The 19,139-nt window shown below is 46.4% G+C and overlaps 1 protein-coding gene across 8 annotated transcripts in view; it reads right to left on the bottom strand.

Annotated features, from left to right (window-relative positions):
* LOC140429216 (microtubule-associated serine/threonine-protein kinase 4-like) overlaps window positions 1–18,848 on the bottom strand; it is a 651,560-nt gene extending 632,712 nt beyond the window's left edge. For 6 of the 8 annotated variants that reach the window (XM_072515935.1, XM_072515937.1, XM_072515936.1 and 3 more), the window contains exon 1: window positions 18,459–18,848. In XM_072515935.1, the coding sequence (XP_072372036.1) occupies window positions 18,459–18,662 (204 nt within the window). In that variant the 5' untranslated portion in view covers window positions 18,663–18,848. The remainder of the gene's footprint in view (window positions 1–18,458) is intronic. The other 2 variants (XM_072515941.1, XM_072515942.1) reach the window with 2 other exon arrangements.
* Window positions 18,849–19,139: the final 291 nt, after the last annotated feature.

Genomic DNA, 19,139 nt, shown 5'->3' with positions numbered 1-19,139 from the left:
ATCAGAATTGAACACTATATGCCAGGTGTGGTCTAACTAAGGTTCTGTACACCTGCAGCATGACTTGCCAATTTTTAAACTCAATGCCCCGGTCGATGAAGGCAAGCATGCCGTATGCCTTCTTGACTACCTTCTCTACCTGCGTTGCCACCTTCAGTAACCTATGGACATATACACCCAGATCACTCTGCCTGTTAATACTCTTAAGGATTCTGCCATTTACTGTATATTTCCCACCTGTATAAGACCTTCCAAAAGTTGTCCGGAATAAACTCCACCGGCCTTCTCTCTGCCCAAGTCTCCAACCGATTTATATTGTGCTGTATTCTCTGATAGTCCTCATCACTATCTGCAATTGCACCAACCTTTGTAACGTCTGCAAACTTACTAATCAGACCAGTTACATTTTTCTCCAAATCATTTATATATACTACAAACAGCAATGGTTCCAGCACTGATTCCTGCCGAACACGACTAGTCACAGCCCTCCATTCAGAAAAGCAACCTTTCAAGCATGGTCGGCACGGGCTTGGAGGGCCGAAGGGCCTGTTCCTGTGCTGTACTTTTCTTTGTTCTTTGTTCCTGTTTGTCAATGACTTTTCATGACCTCTTTTAGCCCTCCTGACTCCTTGCTTAAGTTGCTTCCTATTTTCCTTCTATTCCTCACGGGCTTCGTCTGTTCCCAGCCTTCTCGCCCTTACAACGCTTCCTTTATCTTTTGGACTAGGCTCACAATATCCCTTGTTATCCAACATTCCCGAAACTAGCCATACTCATCCATCTTCCTCACAGGAACATGCCGGTCCTGAATTCCTATCAACTGACATTTGAAAGCCTCCCACATGCCAGATGTTGATTGATCTTCAAACATCTATTCCAATCTAGATTTTTCAGTTCCTGCCGAATATTGTTAGAATTAACCTGCCACCAATTTAGCATCTTCACCTCACGACTACTCTTATCTTTATCCAACAGTACCTTAAAACTTATTGAATTATGGTCACTGTTCCCAAAATGCTCCCCTGCTGAAACTTCAACCACCTGGCCAGGCTCATTCCCCAATACCAGATCCAGTACGGCCCGATCCCAGTTGGACTATCTGCAGATTGTTTCAAGAAGCCCTCCTGGATGCTCCTTACAAACTCTGCCCCATCCAAGCCCTTAGCACTAAGTGACTTCCAGTCAATACAGGGGAAGTTAAAATCACCCACCTCAACAAGTCTCTTGCTTTTACAACTTCCAAAATCTGCCTACATATCTGCTCCTCTGTCTCCCACATACTGTTGGGAGGCCTGTAGTAAACCCCCAACATTGCGACTGCACACTTCCTATTCCATGAGCTCTATCCATATTACCTCGCTGCATGAGCCCTCAGAGGTGTCCTCCCGCACTACAGCAGAGATATTCTCCTTAAGCTGTAGTGCAACTCCCCCACCCCTTTTACATCCCCCTCTATCCCGACTGAAAGATCTAAATCCTGGAATGTTTAACTGCCAATCCTGTCCCTCCCTCAACCAAGTCTCTGTAACGTAAACAACATCATGGTTCCAAGTACTAATCCAATCTCTTAAGTTCATCTGCCTTACCGGTTATACTTCTCACATTTGAAACAAATGCACTTTAGACCACCAGTCTTGCTGTGTTCAGCAACATCTCCCTGCCTGCTCTTCCTCGGAGTCTTACTGGCCCTGGCACGGTAGCATTGTGGGGGCAGCACGGTAGCATTGTGGATAGCACAATTGCTTCACCGCTTCAGGGTCCCAGGTTCGATTCCGGCTTGGGTCACTGTCTGTGCGGAGTCTGCACATGCTCCCCGTGTGTGTGTGGGTTTCCTCCGGGTGCTCCGGTTTCCTCCCACAGTCCAAAGAAGTGCAGGTTAGGTGGATTGGTCATGATAAATTGCCCTTAGTGTCCAAAATTGCCGTTAGTGTTGGGTGGGGTTACTGAGTTATGGGGATAGGGTGGAGGTGTGGACCTTGGGTAGGGTGCTCTTTCCAAGAGTCGGTGCAGACTCGATGGGCCGAATGGCCTCCTTCTGCACTGTAAATTCTATGATCTATTCTCCAGTTCCCCCTCAGTTATTTCACCTTCTGACCTATTGCTCTGGTTCCCACCCCCCCGCCGCCCCGCCACACTAGTTTAAACCCTCCCGTGTGGTACTACCAAACCTCACAGCCAGGATATTTATGCCCCTCCAGTTTAGATGCAACCCCTCCTTTTTGTACAGGTTCCTCCTGCCCCGGAAGAGATCCCAATGGTCCAGATATCTGAAACCCTCCCTACGACACTTGCTGTTTAGGCACGTGTTTAGCTGTACTATCTTCCTATTTCTAGCCTGACTATCACGTTGCACAAGGAGTAATCCTGAAATTACAACCCTAGAAGTTCTGTATTTTAACTTTCTACCGAACTCCCTGAATTCCTGCTGCATGAATACTCTGGCATTAGAATAATGGGGAAAGAATTTCCCACCCGTATGCCATGACACACTGCCTTGAAACAACACTGAGGTAACAGCATGCAATGCAAATCAAAACACACTACTTGAATCTTGCGTCCATCACTGGCAAGAGCGTTGGGCGCTTAACCTGGTTAGAAGGGAATTAGATCAGAAAGAAAAAGATGATTCAAGCCGTAGGGCTCGAAGCTAATGGAGAGAATCGTAAAACGTAACTTATTTTCCCTAAAGATGGAGGGCAACATAACCTAGATCTTCAAACTGCATCGATAATATAGAACTATACTCGTTAACTTGGAGGATGTGCACAAAACCAGTAAGATGCAGAATTAAAGTTGCAAAAAAGACTCCAGTGAGCTTAGAGTGTAAAGAATGTTTGTAACTTCCCTCAACATTCCCCCCTCCCTCCCACCGAACAAAAGCAGCCAGCATTTCACGAAGTGAAAAAAAAGTTTGATAAACATCTAGTCAGGAACGATCTGAAAGCTATGGAGATAAATAGACAGAAAATATCAATTATTCTAACCTTTTGCATAAGGATCTCAGAAACAGACACAAGTCCTGTAATAATTATGCTCCAAAAGCAGTGGTGCTGATATGAACATTTCAATCAAACGCTGTCACATAATATTAATATATTCATCAATATGGCATGCCTATGTTTTGTATTACCTAGTAATGTGTTGAAATTTACATCAAACAGCATGAATCAATGGCATAAAACCACTAATTAGCATTTGAAAGAAGTTCCATTGGTATAGATGTGTGAGACTGGAATGGCAGGGTTTCAACTACTGCTGTGCTTAAAAACTCAAGTACTGAATCCCCCAGCTTCTCCGTTTCAGGCCAACTCTAAAATTTGCAGACAGCACATCAAAAGCTAGATGAACAAAGGCAGACAGTAAAATAATGTTCAATTTTCTTCATCGGGACATAATTTTCGAATATACGGTGAACCCATCTAGTCAAATGGGGGAAAAAACGCAAATGTTTTCTCAGATGTAGAAAGGATTCAATTAAAGTATGGAAATGTACATTTTCAACGGAGCTCCCTTTATTAAAGATAGGCCAATTGGCCAGAGTGCGCTTCCATTAATGCAGTTCAGGAGTTCTGATAAGTTCATTGCCCACAAACACAAAACTCAAGCAATCTGAATAATTCCAGCCCTTATACTGTTAGAATGCTGATGCAAACCCCTACCCAAACATACAATATTTCAAATCCTATGTTAGACAGGTTTCTATTCATATCTCCCCAAGTAGTAAATGTTGTGGACTTCGTTCCTCCTCCATTATAACAGCTCACCAAAATTGGACATTAGGCAAAATATGCATCTGTTTCATAGAGTTAGCCCTGCTGCCTCACAGCGCCAGGGACCTGGGTTCAATTCCGGCCTCGGGTGACTGTGTGGGTTTCCTCCGGGTGCTCCGGTTTCCCCCCCACAGTCCAAAGATGGGCAGGTTAGGTGGATTGCCCATGCTAAAGCCCCTTAGTGTTCAAAAGATTAGGTGGGGTTGCTGGGTTACGGGGATAGAGTTGGGGCGTGGGCATCTTTCCAAGGGTCGGTGCAGACTCGATGGGCCGAATGGCCTCCTTCGGCATTGTAGAAATTCTATGGTTCTATAGCGGGTGTCTCTTCCGAAGCACCATTTATTCCCAGAATGAATCTGGTTTTAGCTCTGCGTTATGATTCTGAACATAAGGATTACAGGTGACCACCATCAGTACAATAAAAATAGTTTGGCATCTAATCTAAACAGTGATCATCAATTGTCTTCATTTTCACAGCTTGTGTTGTGTTCTCGCTTTCTGCTTATTCTCTACATTTATCATCTCACAGACCCTATTGCATGTTTGCTCCAGTTTTTCCAAATTTCTCTCCAATCACTGCAACAATAGCAGCAACTTGTATTTCTATAGTGCCATTAATTTAGTAAAATGTCCCAAGATGCTAAACAGGAGCGCGGTCACAGAGTCATAGCTTTTATCGGAGGGAAAAAACCCCTGCAAGCACAAGTCAGAGGGCGACACCCACAACTGGCCAGGTTTCATTATCTCAGCCAGACTTAAACTTATTAGCGGGAATACACCGGATGCCCCAGATTCATTGTTCTTCGGGACACTCCTGTCTGACCAGCTATTAGCCCATTACAGATTCTAATGGCCCCTTTGTCCGTCAATGAGAGGTTAGTTGAATATCAATAGCATGGTTCTGTTCTCTTGTACAAGCTGGAGTGGGTAATCAAACAGCCAAGATAACACTGATGGAAATCCCAGCACAGAACCTGGGCGGGATTCTCCGTTCCTGAGAGTAAGTGGACTATCACGAGAGCAAAACTGGCGCCGAACCTGGATCGATTCAGCAACTGTGTAGGGGCTAGCACCGGCATCACATGGAACACTATCGATTCCAATGAAAAACGGTGCGGGATTCGCTGGGTCCGCGATTGACACTTGGGAGGCTGACATGCTGCAGCCGCTTATACACACTACAATCCCCACACACACTCATCCCAACCAACAGGATGGCACTGGTTGTGCTGGAGAGCACCCAAAAAGCTGATGGGTCGGCTGGGGCCAGAGGGCACCTAGGATTCTGGCCTGTGGGGACACCTATACGATCCGCGTTCACAGTGGGCTGGTAACGGCATGCGCAGTTGCATGGCTGCCTTGCCGGCTTCGGCATTGGTGTTCCGTGCCTGTCCACCCCACCCCACAGCTTACCTCCTGGCCACACCCCGCTACTCTTCTCCACCCCCCCCCACCCCCAGCCCTGGCAGAAGCCCCCCAGCAGCGGCACAACTGTCAGAAAATTATGGCGATGTTGAACACTTTCCCTACCCCCTCTCTCTCCCCCAGCAACCATGATGCTGGTTTCAAGATTTTTAAACGCACAAGTGAACCGTGCTGTCGGGAACACGGCCCATCGAAGAGGGAGAATCGCGGAGGCTCCAGTGAATACCGGCTCAGGCCCGCTAGTGACATGCAAATGGTGTTTACTGTAAATGCGCTCCAGACCGCATTGACACCGCTGTCGAGGTGACGGAGAATAGCCATTTGGTATCAAATTGGCGCCCACCGCAATGTTAACATCAGAATCTATTCTCCATCCAATCGCATTTCGTGATTTTGGCGTCAGCCAATGGAGAATCCCACCCAGTTTGTTTGAGGGGCTGGGCAGAGCTTCGAGAGAGAGAGAGAGAGAGAAAGAATGCTGTTCTGAACAGTTACAGGGCAGACGGCTTCGGAACGCGACCAAGAGAGTCATAAATGTTGCCACAGAAGCAATCTTTGGAAAAGGGTTCTGAAAGAATGTCCCTAACAGAAGGAAAATTGCTTTGTTAAATGCAAGTATTGTCTTTTCCTGTCTGTGTAAGTTTAACAAGAACTGCATGTTCTGCTTATTTTTTTTAAATTTAGAGTGCCCATTTCTTCCAATTAAGGGACAATTTAGCGTGGCCTATCCACCTACCCTGCACATCTTTGGGTTGTGGAGGTGAAACACATGCAAACACGGGGAGAATGTGTAAACTCCTCACGGACAGTGACCCAGAGCCGGGATCGAACCTGGCACCTCGGCGCCATGAGGCAGCAGTGCTAACCACTGTGCCACCGTGCTGCCCCTGTTAGAGTGCTTTTTTAATTGGAACTAGCCTGCTAAGGTTAAGAAACTACAAGTAATCTGTTTGTGTTAGAGTTGAAGTTTAAATATTGTTTTATTTTGTTTTAATAAAGTTTATTTACAAAATAACCACACGCCATTTCTTATAATATCACTCCTGGAACGAATCGATCTTTCCGCACCATCTTAAAATTTAAAGAAATTATGGCTCTGGTTCAGTCTCTTAGACACTGTTGAGAACTGACTAGGCGACTGTAACAGGGTATAGGTGACAGGGGAGTAGGGTTTAAGAAGGCAGCTTGAGGTAGAGAAAAGAAGCATTCCAGAATAATCCTGGAATAGTGAGACGTTTTGGCAAATGGGGCAGAACACTATGGTAAGTGGTCCATAAAGTCATTTGGATTTAAGGGAGCAGCAATGAGAACGATACCAGTGGGAATAATCGAGGTGAAAGAGAATAATGGTTTTAATGGAGATTAGCAAATAGTAAAGTCGCCATAGGACCATAAGGTGATTTCCCCTTTTTGGGGATTTGAACTTCGACTCCAACACTAACAGATTAGCACATCAAAGGTAGAGTTAAGGGTGTGATTGAGAACATCACTAGGTTCAGAAACGTTACGGTAAATGGAGGACCACAGGCTACAGCTGGGATTTTCAAAATGCCATTGTAAGCGATTTCGGACAGCTCTTCCTGGTTAAGCCACAGGAGAAAGTAGGGTTGAAGAGAGGAAGAGGAATGTGGGTGGAATGCGATACAAAGAAGTGATCGAGATTACTATATCTGAAATTGACATTAAATGGTGAGGCCGTGCAAGATGGCAAGGTCAATGGGGTGGCTGTGAATATGGGTTGGAAAGTGAGATTCAGGGAGAATAGGAGGGCAATGGGAGGAGATAGTACGATGAGTTTTAAATCATCGAAGATGAGAAGTCATTCGGTGCAGAGGCTGATGGGGCAAAGCAGTAAAGATATATTAGCGAATTAAAATTGACATTTTGAGGAAAAAATGTCAACCAACAAGTGGCTTGGTGGTTCTTCACCCATCCATCGTTAAAATTAAAACATAACACTAGGCCAGAATTTGTATACAAAGTAACAGCAGGTTTAATAGTGCTCGCTAATGTTACGGTGTAATTTGACCAGCAGCTTGTGGTGGGGAAGCGATGTGCCATGGAGTTGCAAATCATAAGTGGCTGGACAATTTGCCTCACAAAAAGAGGTATCAAAATACAACCTCGGGACCCTCGGAGTTTCAAGAAATTGCGGCATTTGCACCTTAATTGCCAATTAGCTCATCGCAGCAAGTTAGGTCTGGCATCCAACAGCGCAAGTACCTTTTTAACAATGAATTTTACGTCCCTGCAATGTTGCTCAACCTTTCCAGCTCAGAAAGAGAGCACAGAAAGTTTGGAGCTTCATTCTTATAGGTAGTTAAAAAGGGTGAAAAGAAATTCCTTTGCTCGTTTTCATCCCTCTCTCTATTCAATTTTTCTTCCCCTTCCTAACTCTCATTTCTAAGTCAGATTTCCCCCAAAGTCATCTAATTTCCTTCTCCGACATACCTTTTTCTTATTTCATTCTTAAACGATTGGACCTGAGAAGACTGTTGGCTCCATCATTCGCTAAGGTGCCCCTGCTGTGATATAATTGGTTCACAATTCCAACATAGAACATAGAACATTACAGCGCAGTATAGGCCCTTCGGCCCTCGATGTTGCGCCGGCCTGTGAAACCACGCGAAAGCCCATCTACACTATTCCCTTCTCTTCCATATGTCTATCCAATGACCATTTGAATGCCCTTAGTGTTGGCGAGTCCACGACTGTTGCAGGCAGGGCATTCCACGCCCTTACTACTCTCCGAGTAAAGAACCTACCTCTGACATCTGTCTTATATCTATCTACCCTCAATTTAAAGCTATGTCCCCTCGTGCTAGACATCACCATCCGAGGAAAAAGGCTCTCACTGTCCATCCTATCCAATCCTCTGATCATCTTGTATGCCTCAATTAAGTCACCTCTTAACCTCTCTAACGAAAACAGCCTCAAGTCCCTCAGCCTTTCCTCAAGATCTTCCCTCCATACCAGGCAACATTCTGGTAAATCTCCTCTGCACTCTTTCCAATGCTTCCACATCCTTCCTATAATGCGGCGACCAGAACTGCACGCAATACTCCAAATGCGGCCGCACCAGAGTTTTGTACAGCTGCAACATGACCTCATGGCTCCGAAACTCAATCCCTCTACCAATAAAAGCTAACACACCGTACGCCTTCTTAACAACCCTCTCAACCCGAATGGCAACTTTCAGGGATCTATGTACATGGACACCGAGATCTCTCTGCTCATCCACACAGCCAAGGATCTTCACCTCACACTTTTCTGCATTAAACTCCATTTGCCACCTCTCAGCCCAGCGCTGCAGCTAATCTATGTCCCTCTGTAACTTGTAACATCCTTCCGCACTGTCCACAACTCCACCAACTTTAGTATCATCTGCAAATTTACTCACCCATCCTTCTACGCCCTCCTCCAGGTCATTTATAAAAATGACAAACAGCAGTGGCCCCAAAACAGATCCTTGTGGTACACCACTAGTAACTGGACTCCAGTCTGAACATTTCCCATCAACCACCACCCTTTGTCTTCTTCCAGCTAGCCAATTTCTGATCCAAACTGCTAAATCACCCTGAATCCCATGCCTCCATATTTTCTGCAGTAGCCTACCGTGGGGAACCTTGTCAAGCGCTTTACTGAAATCCATATACACCACATCAACTGCTTTACCCTCATCCACCTGTTTGGTCACCTTCTCAAAGAACTCAATAAGATTTGTGAGGCACGACCTACCCTTCACAAAACCGTGTTGACTATCTCTAATCAAATTATTCCTTTCCAGATGATTATACATCCTATCTCTTATAAACCTTTCCAAGATTTTGCCCACAACAGAAGTAAGGCTCACTGGTCTATAGTTACCGGGGTTGTCTCTACTCCCCTTCTTGAACAAGGGGACATTTGCTATCCTCCAGTCTTCTGGCACTATTCCTGTAGACAATTTCTAGTGCAGAAAAACTTTGATCCAAAAGAAGAGTTTCCACATGCAGGGACAAGGGCGGCTGAAGACAAGAAAGGCCAGAACGTTTTGTGACAAGGAATCAGACATACGTTGTCACACAAAGTGGCAACGTCACTGCTATGTGAGAAGTCGGAAAATTATAACACTTATGATCTTTAGTGAAATGCAACGGTTTCCAGGCCACTCCAAATGGGTGAAATTAAAATTCACCATTCAGTCTTTCATCCAGCTAATGCATATAATGCAGTCCATGCTGTCAGCAGGACATGACCTTGCCACATTATGTACACCACAAGCAGGGAAGCTTCAATAAGGGAGCGAGGTGTCCCCACCCAGGAGTTTAAATTGTCATCTGAACACTCTGTACATCAACTGTGAATTCAAGGCAATTCAGTCCTCGTCATTAGAAGAAGCTAACATAAGGAATTCAGGATACAATTTACCCTCGGTTCCTTGGTATTTTCTCTTCAATTGGGATACCAAATACAATTCCCAATTTATAAGATCAGATTAATATCAAATCTCAACTATTTGACACGATGGAGCAGAAGCATAAGAAGCAGTTTATGTAAGCAAGGGTTAAACCAAATGAACTTCTGCATAGTTGATCATTTCTCCTCTCACTTTGTCATGATCTCCCCGCCCATCCGCACCATGGGTTTCTTTGTTTAAAAGGTAGCAGTAAAGATCCCGAAGGCTTAGCAAACCTGTACAGTAATCTCAAGCCAAGAGGTTCCCAGGTTCAGCTGCTTCTCTCTGCCAAGCAGACTGATCTTTTTTTTTTTTTTAAATAGAAATTTTAGAATACCCAATTCTTCTTTTTCCAATTAAGGGGCAATTTAATGTGGCCAATTAACCTACCCTGCACATCTTTGGGTTGTGGGGGTGAAACCCATGCAAACACGGGGAGAATGTGCAAACTCCACACGGACAGTAACCCAGAGCCGGAATTGAACCTGGGACCTCGGCGCCGTGAGGCAGCAGTGCTAACCACTGCGCCACCATGCTGCCGCCAAGCAGACTGATCTTGTGGATCAGTGGAACAATGCTGCAGCCAAGAATCAACACATTCCCCTGTCAGCTTGGTGCAATATCGGGAGAATGAGCACTGCCATATTCCACAACAGCCATCGCTTACAATTTCAAACACAAGGTCAATCATGGTCCTGTGAATGATGGTGCATGGAACCCCCTTAAACCAACAGAAAGGTTCCCAAGTATTGCTACAACAATCCCAGGCTGGTTTCCCACTCTCGAACACGGATTGCCTTGCGCATGCCAGAGCAACAGCCAGCCCAGTACAGACCCCCCCCCCGCCCCACTCCAGCTCATGCCCGGTACGAACCCCCACAGTTCGCGGACAATCGTTAAATGCTGCATTTTATACACACCAAGTGTTGATGTTGATTTGCGCCTCTATAGAAATTAAACCTTTCTCACCTTCCTCGTTGATATGAAGAAGACACCTTTGAAAACAGAACAAACTTTCACCTATGAGTTTCCCAGCTGCCTCTGTCCAACTCGGGGCTGGCAGAGTGAAACCGAGCACATATTAATCCTCCCCAACCCCATCCCCGCAGGTGGTACTTTGAACATTAAATGTTGACTTCCCCCAACTCCCACCCCCACCCCGGTCCAATACTGTAGATCTTCTCTCCACTGGCTGCAGACGATAAAGACATTCTCAGACAGGCAGCTCCACAAGTCTGCTCCCAGTCTCATTCCTGGTGGATATTTTCTGGCGTTTCCAACGCTCTCTCCTCCAGCTTTGGCTGCACTGGTGGCTACGGCGACCGAGGAGCTGTCAGAGAGACTTTGTTCTGGGCTACGTGCCGCCTCTTGCCTCATCTTTTTTCTGCTTATACAGCTTCTCGTCTTTGGCATTGATGCACGATCAATTGCACAAAGACTAAAGTTGGGTACAACTGTGGCTTTATTACAGTCAGATGTGTGGCCTCCTGCTACAGCTGGCGAAATGGCAGGGCACTGGAGGTCATGCATATTTATACAGTTCTCCCTGGGCGGAGCCAGCCGGCAGGAGCTACCGGCGAACCTGTAGTGCAGGTCCTACCTTACATCTCCTATTACAGTGGATCACCACAGGCATTACGGGCCGAACCGGTCCTCAAATCTAGTCAAAGTCATTGGTGACAGCGTAATCAAAACCCTACTTCAATGGCGGCAACAGGACCAGTTTCTGTCTCTGGCGGGGCAGCAAGTGTGAGGGGAGGGGGATAATCCGTGATTGCAGGAACTACAGGCGCATGTGTAAGAAACACAGAATCTCTGACTGGAGGAGCAGCTCCTCACAGATTCGGTCTCTCCCACGCTCACCGGTCCTCCAATCACAACTCTACATCATTCTCCCTCTCTCACGGATACCTGCGCTTTCAACTGTTCAGCTCCATATGGACTCCGGAGAAGGGGGAGATTAGAAACATGTTTAGAATGGCGGCATTTCAAAGTCCAAAGGCCGGGAAAGCCGCCAGAAGGTGGAAATCTCTCATCCCTGCGCGTCTCCGCTGACGACAACCAGCTCCACTTCACCATCTCTCACAACTCCTCCATTCTCTCTAAACTCTGGCAGCTTGTCTGACATCCTGCACTTGGTAAGCAGGAATTGCCTCCAACTAAACACTGGGAGGGACAAGACCATTTTCTTCAATCCCTGCCACAAACTCCACTCCCCCGGCAGTGACTCCATCCCTTCCTCGGCAACTGTCTGACATTCCAGCAAACTGGATTTGCAACCTGGGTGTCATATTTGACCCCAGAACAAACTTCCAACCAGACATCTGCACCACCACGAACAGCACCTATTTCTACCTCGACACCATCACCCAACTCCATCCCTGCCTCAGTCATCTAGTGTTGAAACTGTCATCCATGCACTTTTTACTCCTAGACCCGACTATTCCAATGCACTCTTGGCCAACCACCCATCTTCCATAAACGTCAAATAAAAACAGCAAAAGCTGGATAAATTCAGCAACCTGGAAATGGAATACCCGGAGGCCGTGTTCATGGTGGCCGGGGACTTCAGCCAGGCCTACCTCATGAGTGTCCTGCCAAAATTCCACCAACACATCTCCTGTCCCACCAGGAGCCCTAACATGCTTGGCCACTGCCACACAACCATCAAGGGCGCCTACCGCTCCATCCCCCGACCACATTTCAGAAAATCAGACCACAAGACGGTGCTCCTTCTCCCGGCTTACAAGCAGAAACTTAAGTGGGAGGATCCGGTTAAGAAGATTGTGCAATGCTGGTCCGATGCAATGGAAGAGCTCCTACATGACTGCTCAGAGTCAGTGGGCTGGTCCATATTCAAAAACTTGACGGCCAACCTCCACAAGTATGCCACTACGGTCACAGAAGCACAAGTGGATAGCACTGTGGCTTCACAGCGCCAGGGTCCCAGGTTTGATTCCCCACTGGGTCACTGAGTGTGCGGAGTCTGCACGTTCTCCCCGTGTCTGCGTGGGTTTCCTCCGGTTTCCTCCCACAGCCCAAAGACGTGCAGGTTAGGTGGATTGGCCATGCTAAATTACCCTTAGTGACTGGGTTACGGGGATAGGGTGGAAATGAGGGCTTAAGTGGGTCGGTGCAGATTCGATGGGCCGAATGGCCCTCTTCTGCACTGTATGTTCTATGTTCATCAGCAAGTGTCGAGGAGGCGGCACGGTTAGCACTGCTGCCTCACAACACTGAGGACCCGGGTTCGATCCCGGCCCCAGGTCACTGTCTGCATATTCTCCTCGTGTCTGCATGGGTCTCACCCCCACAACCCAAAGATGTGCAGGGTAGGTGAATTGGCCAAGTTAAATTGCCCCTTAATTGGAAAAAGGAAATCATTGGGTACAAGTGTGTCGAGGACTACGTGCCAAACAAGGTAGTACGTGCATTCCCCAACTGGAAACCATTGTTTAACCGGGAGGTCGGTGACCCTGACCTATACAAGAAATCTAGATATGACCTCCACAAAGTCGTCAGGGACGTCAAGAGAAAATACCAAACTTAGCTAGAGTTCCAGACTAACGACGCAAACACTCATCAGTTGTGACAAGGCTTAAACAATATAACGGACTACAAAGCAAAGCTGAGTAGAATCTCCGGTAGCAGAGCACCCCTCCCCGATGAACTCAATGCATTCTATGCTCGTTTTGAGCAGGAATGAACCAATGTCACCTGCCCCAATAGCCTCGGGCACACCCATACACCTACCATCAGTCTCCAAAGTTAGATTGGTCTGCTCAAAAGTGAACCCATGGAAAGCAACGGGGCCTGACTGGAGTCCCTGGTATGGCACTCAAGTCCTGCAATGACCAACTGGTGGGTGTGTTCAAGGACATCTTTAACCTCCCTATTGGGCAAGTTTTTTTTCCCCCAAAGGGTGGTGGTGGCCTGGAATGCACTGCCAAGTGAGGTGGTTGAGGCAGATATGTTAGCGATCTTTAAGACTTATCTGGATAGGCACATGAACAGTCGGGGTATAGAAGAATACAGGCAGTTGGTCTAGATAGGACATGTGATCTGCGCAGGCGTGGAGATCTGCTGCTTTGTTCTTTTACTCCATTCCAAGGTTCCCACCTGCTTCAAGTGTTTTCACAGACATCTTTAACCTGCCCCTACTTAATTCCAAGGTTCCCAACTGCTTCAATATGACCACTATCATACCAGTGCCAAAGAAGAACCAAGCAACATGCCTCAACGACTACTGGCTGACCTCTATTACTATGAAGTGCTTCGAGAGGTTAGCCATGAGATACATCAACTCCACACTCCCAGGATGCCTTGTTCCACTGCAATTTGCATACTGCTACAACTGGTCCACAGCAGATGCCATCTCCCTGGCCTTATGCTCTTTCCTGGAGCATCTCGACGCCAAGGGCACTTACGTCAGATTCCTGTTCAAAGACTACAGCCCCGTCTTCAACATCATAATCCCAGTCCTGCTCATATCCAAACTTCAAATCTTAAGACTTGGCTCCTTCCTCCGCAACTGGATCCTCAACTGCCTGACCCACAGACTGCAATCAGTAAGGACAAAAGACGACAGCTCCTCCACGATAGTCCTCAATACTGGGGCCCCGCAAGGCAGCATACTGAGCCCTCTACTATATTCCCTATACGCACACACGACTGTGTGGCAAAATTCAGCTCTAACTCCAGCTACAAGAATGCTGATGACACGACCGTAGTCGGTCGGATCTCAAACAACGATGAGTCAGAATAGAGGAGAGAGATAAAGAACCTAGTGGAGCAGTGCAACAACATCAATCTCTCCCTCAATGTCAACAAAACTAAAGAGCTGGTCAATGACTTCAGGAAGCAAAGTATCGTACACACATCCTGTCTGTATCAATAGTGCTGAGCTGGAGATGGTTGACAGCTTCAAATTCCTCGGTATAAACGTCACCAACAATCTGTCCTGGTCATCTCACGTCGACACTACGACCAAGAAAGCACCACAGCACATTAATGTCCTAAGGAAACTAAGGAAATTTGAGGGCAGCACGGTGGCGCAGTGGTTAGCATTGCTGCATCACGGCGCCGAGGTCCCTGGTTCAATCCCAGCTCTGGGTCACTGTCTGTGTGGAGTTTGCACATTCTCCCAGTATTTGCATGGGTTTTGCCTCCACAACCCAAAGATGTGCAGGCTAGGTGGATTGGCCATTCTGAATTGGAAAAAATGAATTGGGTACGCTAAATTAATTTTTTTTTAAACTACGGAAATTCAGCATGTTCACATTGACTCTTACCAGTTTTTACAGAAAATGCACCACAGAAAGCATCCTTTTTGGCTGCATCACACCCTGGTATGGCTACTGCTCAGCCCAAGACCTTAAGAAACCAGAGAGTCGTGAACACAGCCCAGTGCATCACACAAACCCGCCTTCCACCCATTGACTCTGTCTACACCGCCTGCTGCCTTGGGAAAGCAGGCAGCATAATCAAAGACCCCTCACCCAGGTTATTCTCTCTTCCAACCTCTTCCATCGGGCAGAAGATACAAAAGGTTGAGAACATGTACTAACAGATTCAAAAACAGCTTCTTCCACACTGTTACCAGACTACTGAATGACCCTCCTAGGGTCTGAACTGATCTTATGGACTGAACTGATCTTTCTACGCATCTTCTCTACAGTTGTGGCACTATATACCATATAATTCACCTGCTGTTAGCACTATATACCGTATACTTCACCCACTGTTAGCACTAAATACACCGTATACTTCACCCGCTGTTAGCACTATATACCATATACTTCACCCGCTGTTAGCACTATATACCATATACTTCACCCGCTGTTAGCACTATATATCATATACTTCACCCGCTGTTAGCACTATATACCATATAATTCACCCGCTGTTAGCACTATATATCATATACTTCACCCGCTGTTAGCACTATATACCATATACTTCACCCGCTGTTAGCGCTATATACCATATACTTCACCCGGTGTTAGCACTATATACCGTATACTTCACCCACTGTTAGCACTATATACCATATACTTCACCCGCTGTTAGCACTATATACCATATACTTCACCCGCTGTTAGCACTATATACCATATACCTCACCCGCTGTTAGCACTATATACCATATACTTCACCCGCTGTTAGCACTATATACCGTATACTTCACCCACTGTTAGCGCTATATACCATATACCTCACCCGCTGTTAGCACTATATACCATATACCTCACCCGCTGTTAGCACTATATACCGTATACTTCACCCACTGTTAGCACTATATACCGTATCCTTCACCCGGTGTTAGCACTATATACCGTATACTTCACCCACTGTTAGCACTATATACCGTATCCTTCACCCGGTGTTAGCACTATATACCGTATACGTCACCCGTTAGCACTATATACCATATACCTCACCCGCTGTTAGCACTATATACCGTATCCTTCACCCACTGTTAGCACTATATACCATATACTTCACCCGGTGTTAGCACTATATACCGTATCCTTCACCCGGTGTTAGCACTATATACCGTATACTTCACCCACTGTTAGCACTATATACCGCATACTTCACCCGGTGTTAGCGCTATAGACCGTATACTTCACCCACTGTTAGCACTATATACCGCATACTTCACCCGGTGTTAGCACTATATACACCATATACTTCACCCGGTGTTAGCACTATATACCATATACTTCACCCGCTGTTAGCACTATATACCAGATACTTCACCTGGTGTTAGCACTATATACCGTATACTTCACCCACTGTTAGCACTATATACTGTATCCCTCACCCGGTGTTAGCACTATATACCATATACTTCACCTGCTGTTAGCACTATATACCATATACTTCACCCGGTGTTAGCACTATATACCATATACTTCACCCGCTGTTAGCACTATATACCGTATACTTCACCCGGTGTTAGCACTATATACCATATACTTCACCCGCTTTTAGCACTATATACCGTATACTTCACCCACTGTTAGCTCTATATACCATATACTTCACCTGCTGTTAGCTCTATATACCGCATACTTCACCCGATGTTAGCACTATATTCTTCACCTGCAGTTAGCACTATATACCGTATACTTCACCCGCTGTTAGCACTATATACCGTATACTTCACCCGGTGTTAGCACTATATACCATATACCTCACCCGGTGTTAGCACTATATACCATATACGTCACCCGGTGTTAGCACTATATACCATATACGTCACCCGGTGTTAGCACTATATACCGTATACTTCACCCTCTGTTAGCACTATATACCATATACCTCACCCGCTGTTAGCACTATATACCGTATACTTCACCCACTGTTAGCACTATATACCGTATACTTCACCCACTGTTAGCACTATATACCGTATACCTCACCCGGTGTTAGCACTATATACCGTATACTTCACCCGCTGTTAGCACTATATACCGTATACTTCACCCACTGTTAGCACTATATACCGTATACTTCACCCGGTGTTAGCACTATATACCGTATACTTCATCCGCTGTTAGCACTATATACCGTATACTTCACCCGCTGTTAGCACTATATACCATATACTTCACCCGCTGTCTACGTTTATGTTTTTTCACTGTGAATGCTCATGTATTTATCGTATGTTCTATGTTTTTCCTGTATGGAACGATTTGCCAGGACTGTACGCAGAACAATACTTTTCACTGTATCTCAGTACAAGTGAAATAAATAAATCTGAATCTAAGGTTTGGCAGCATCTGTGGAGAGAGAAACAGCGTTAATGTTTCGAGCAGTCATACAGACACATTAACTCTGTTCCTCTCTCCACAGATCTTGCCAAGCCCGCTCAGTTTTTCCAGCACAGTTTTTATTTCAGATTTCCAGCATCCACAGTTTTTTTGCCTCCATAGACTTCAGTTCATCCAGATTCCTGCTACCTACATTCTGAATGTCACCATGGTCTATTCGACCATCATCCCTGCACTCAGTGACTGACACTGACTCGCAATTGGGCAACGTCTCAAATTTTAATATTCTGGTCCTGGTTTTCAAATCCCTCCATGGAGTCATCCCTCGCATTCTCCTTAATCTCCTCCAGCCCTGCAGTTCTGATATCTGTTCGCCTCCAAGTCTGTCCTCTTGTGCATCCCAGAATTTAATCTCTCCATTATTGACAGACATACCTTAAGCTGTCATGGCTCCAAACTCTGGAATTGCCTCCTTAAACTTTCCCAACTCTCTTCTCACTTTCAAATTGTCCCTTTTTACCTCCTTGGCTAAAGTTTTGGCCATCTGTCCTAAATAGCTCCGTATGTGGTGAAACGTTGCTGGAGAATGATTCTGTGAAGATCCCGGGGGTACTTTACTGTGTTAAAGGCGCTGCATAAATGCAAGTTGCTGCTTCCCATGTTATTTGCACTGCACAATCCAAATTATTGGAAGATGTAAATTTATCAATCGGCTATAACTTTGCAATATTGATTAATATTGCCCCCCTCCCTCCAAAAACAATTTCTGTTCTGCCTACCTACCTGTTGCATGTTACTTCCCACCGTAACTGCAGGTCTTTGACAATATCTAGCATAAATTAAGGCAGTCTAAAGGTTCAGTTAATAACATATGTTGCAACATATGCTGTTAGCAAATTACAACCGTTTGTACCAAAGTTGGATTTAGCCATGTGTCGATTCTTGATGGCACCAAGCAGACACAGAGCAACATCACTGACATATTTAACCCTGGTCAGTCGTGTACCTGAAAAATAAAGAACCTCTAAAAGATAAAGCTGTACAAACCCGCTCACTCTCCTCGGCATCGTCCCGCTCGAGAGTTTCCTCGTCCGTGCTGTGTTCCTCAGGGTCTCCCTCCTTGCCCCTCTGCTCTGCGGCCACTCGCTGCAGCTCAGAGTCCGAGCAGTCGTTCTGCTCGCCCTCGGACAGTGTGTCAGACGAGCTTTCAGAAGCATCTTTCTCCGGCAAATCCTCCAGCTTGCCCTCCATGCCGGGAGCCTGGAGTGAGGAGATTTCCTCTCTGCTACTCCAGTTTTCACTGCGAACACAACTGGTAAGAGAGGAGCATCAGGCAACCGGTGGTGCTGCTCTACATGCTGCGGCTGGGAGGCGCCTGTTAGCGCGCACACACACAACCTTGTTGTAGTGCAGAGCCAGCTGAGGAATCACCCGCGCGCCTCCCTCCTTCCAGGGCTCTTTCCAACCAGGCCCCGCCCCCTCCCACTAACCCCGCCTCCTACTGCTGACCCCGCCCTTCCTTCTGACTCCACCCATTCCCACTGACCCCACCCACGTATTGCCCTTCCTCCTGCTGACTCGGCCTCCTACTGCTGAGTCCACTCACCCACTGCCTCGCCCCCTCCTGCTGACTACGCCCCTTCCCACTGATTCCGCCCACCCATTGCACCACCCCTCATGCTGACCCTGCACCCTAATGCTGACTCTGCCCACCCACCCATCACCCCA

The sequence above is a fragment of the Scyliorhinus torazame genome, chromosome 9, assembly GCF_047496885.1.
Source record: "Scyliorhinus torazame isolate Kashiwa2021f chromosome 9, sScyTor2.1, whole genome shotgun sequence".
Lineage (NCBI taxonomy): Eukaryota > Metazoa > Chordata > Chondrichthyes > Carcharhiniformes > Scyliorhinidae > Scyliorhinus > Scyliorhinus torazame.
Note: the sequence above shows the minus strand (reverse complement) of the source record. Positions and strands in the feature narration are given on the sequence as shown.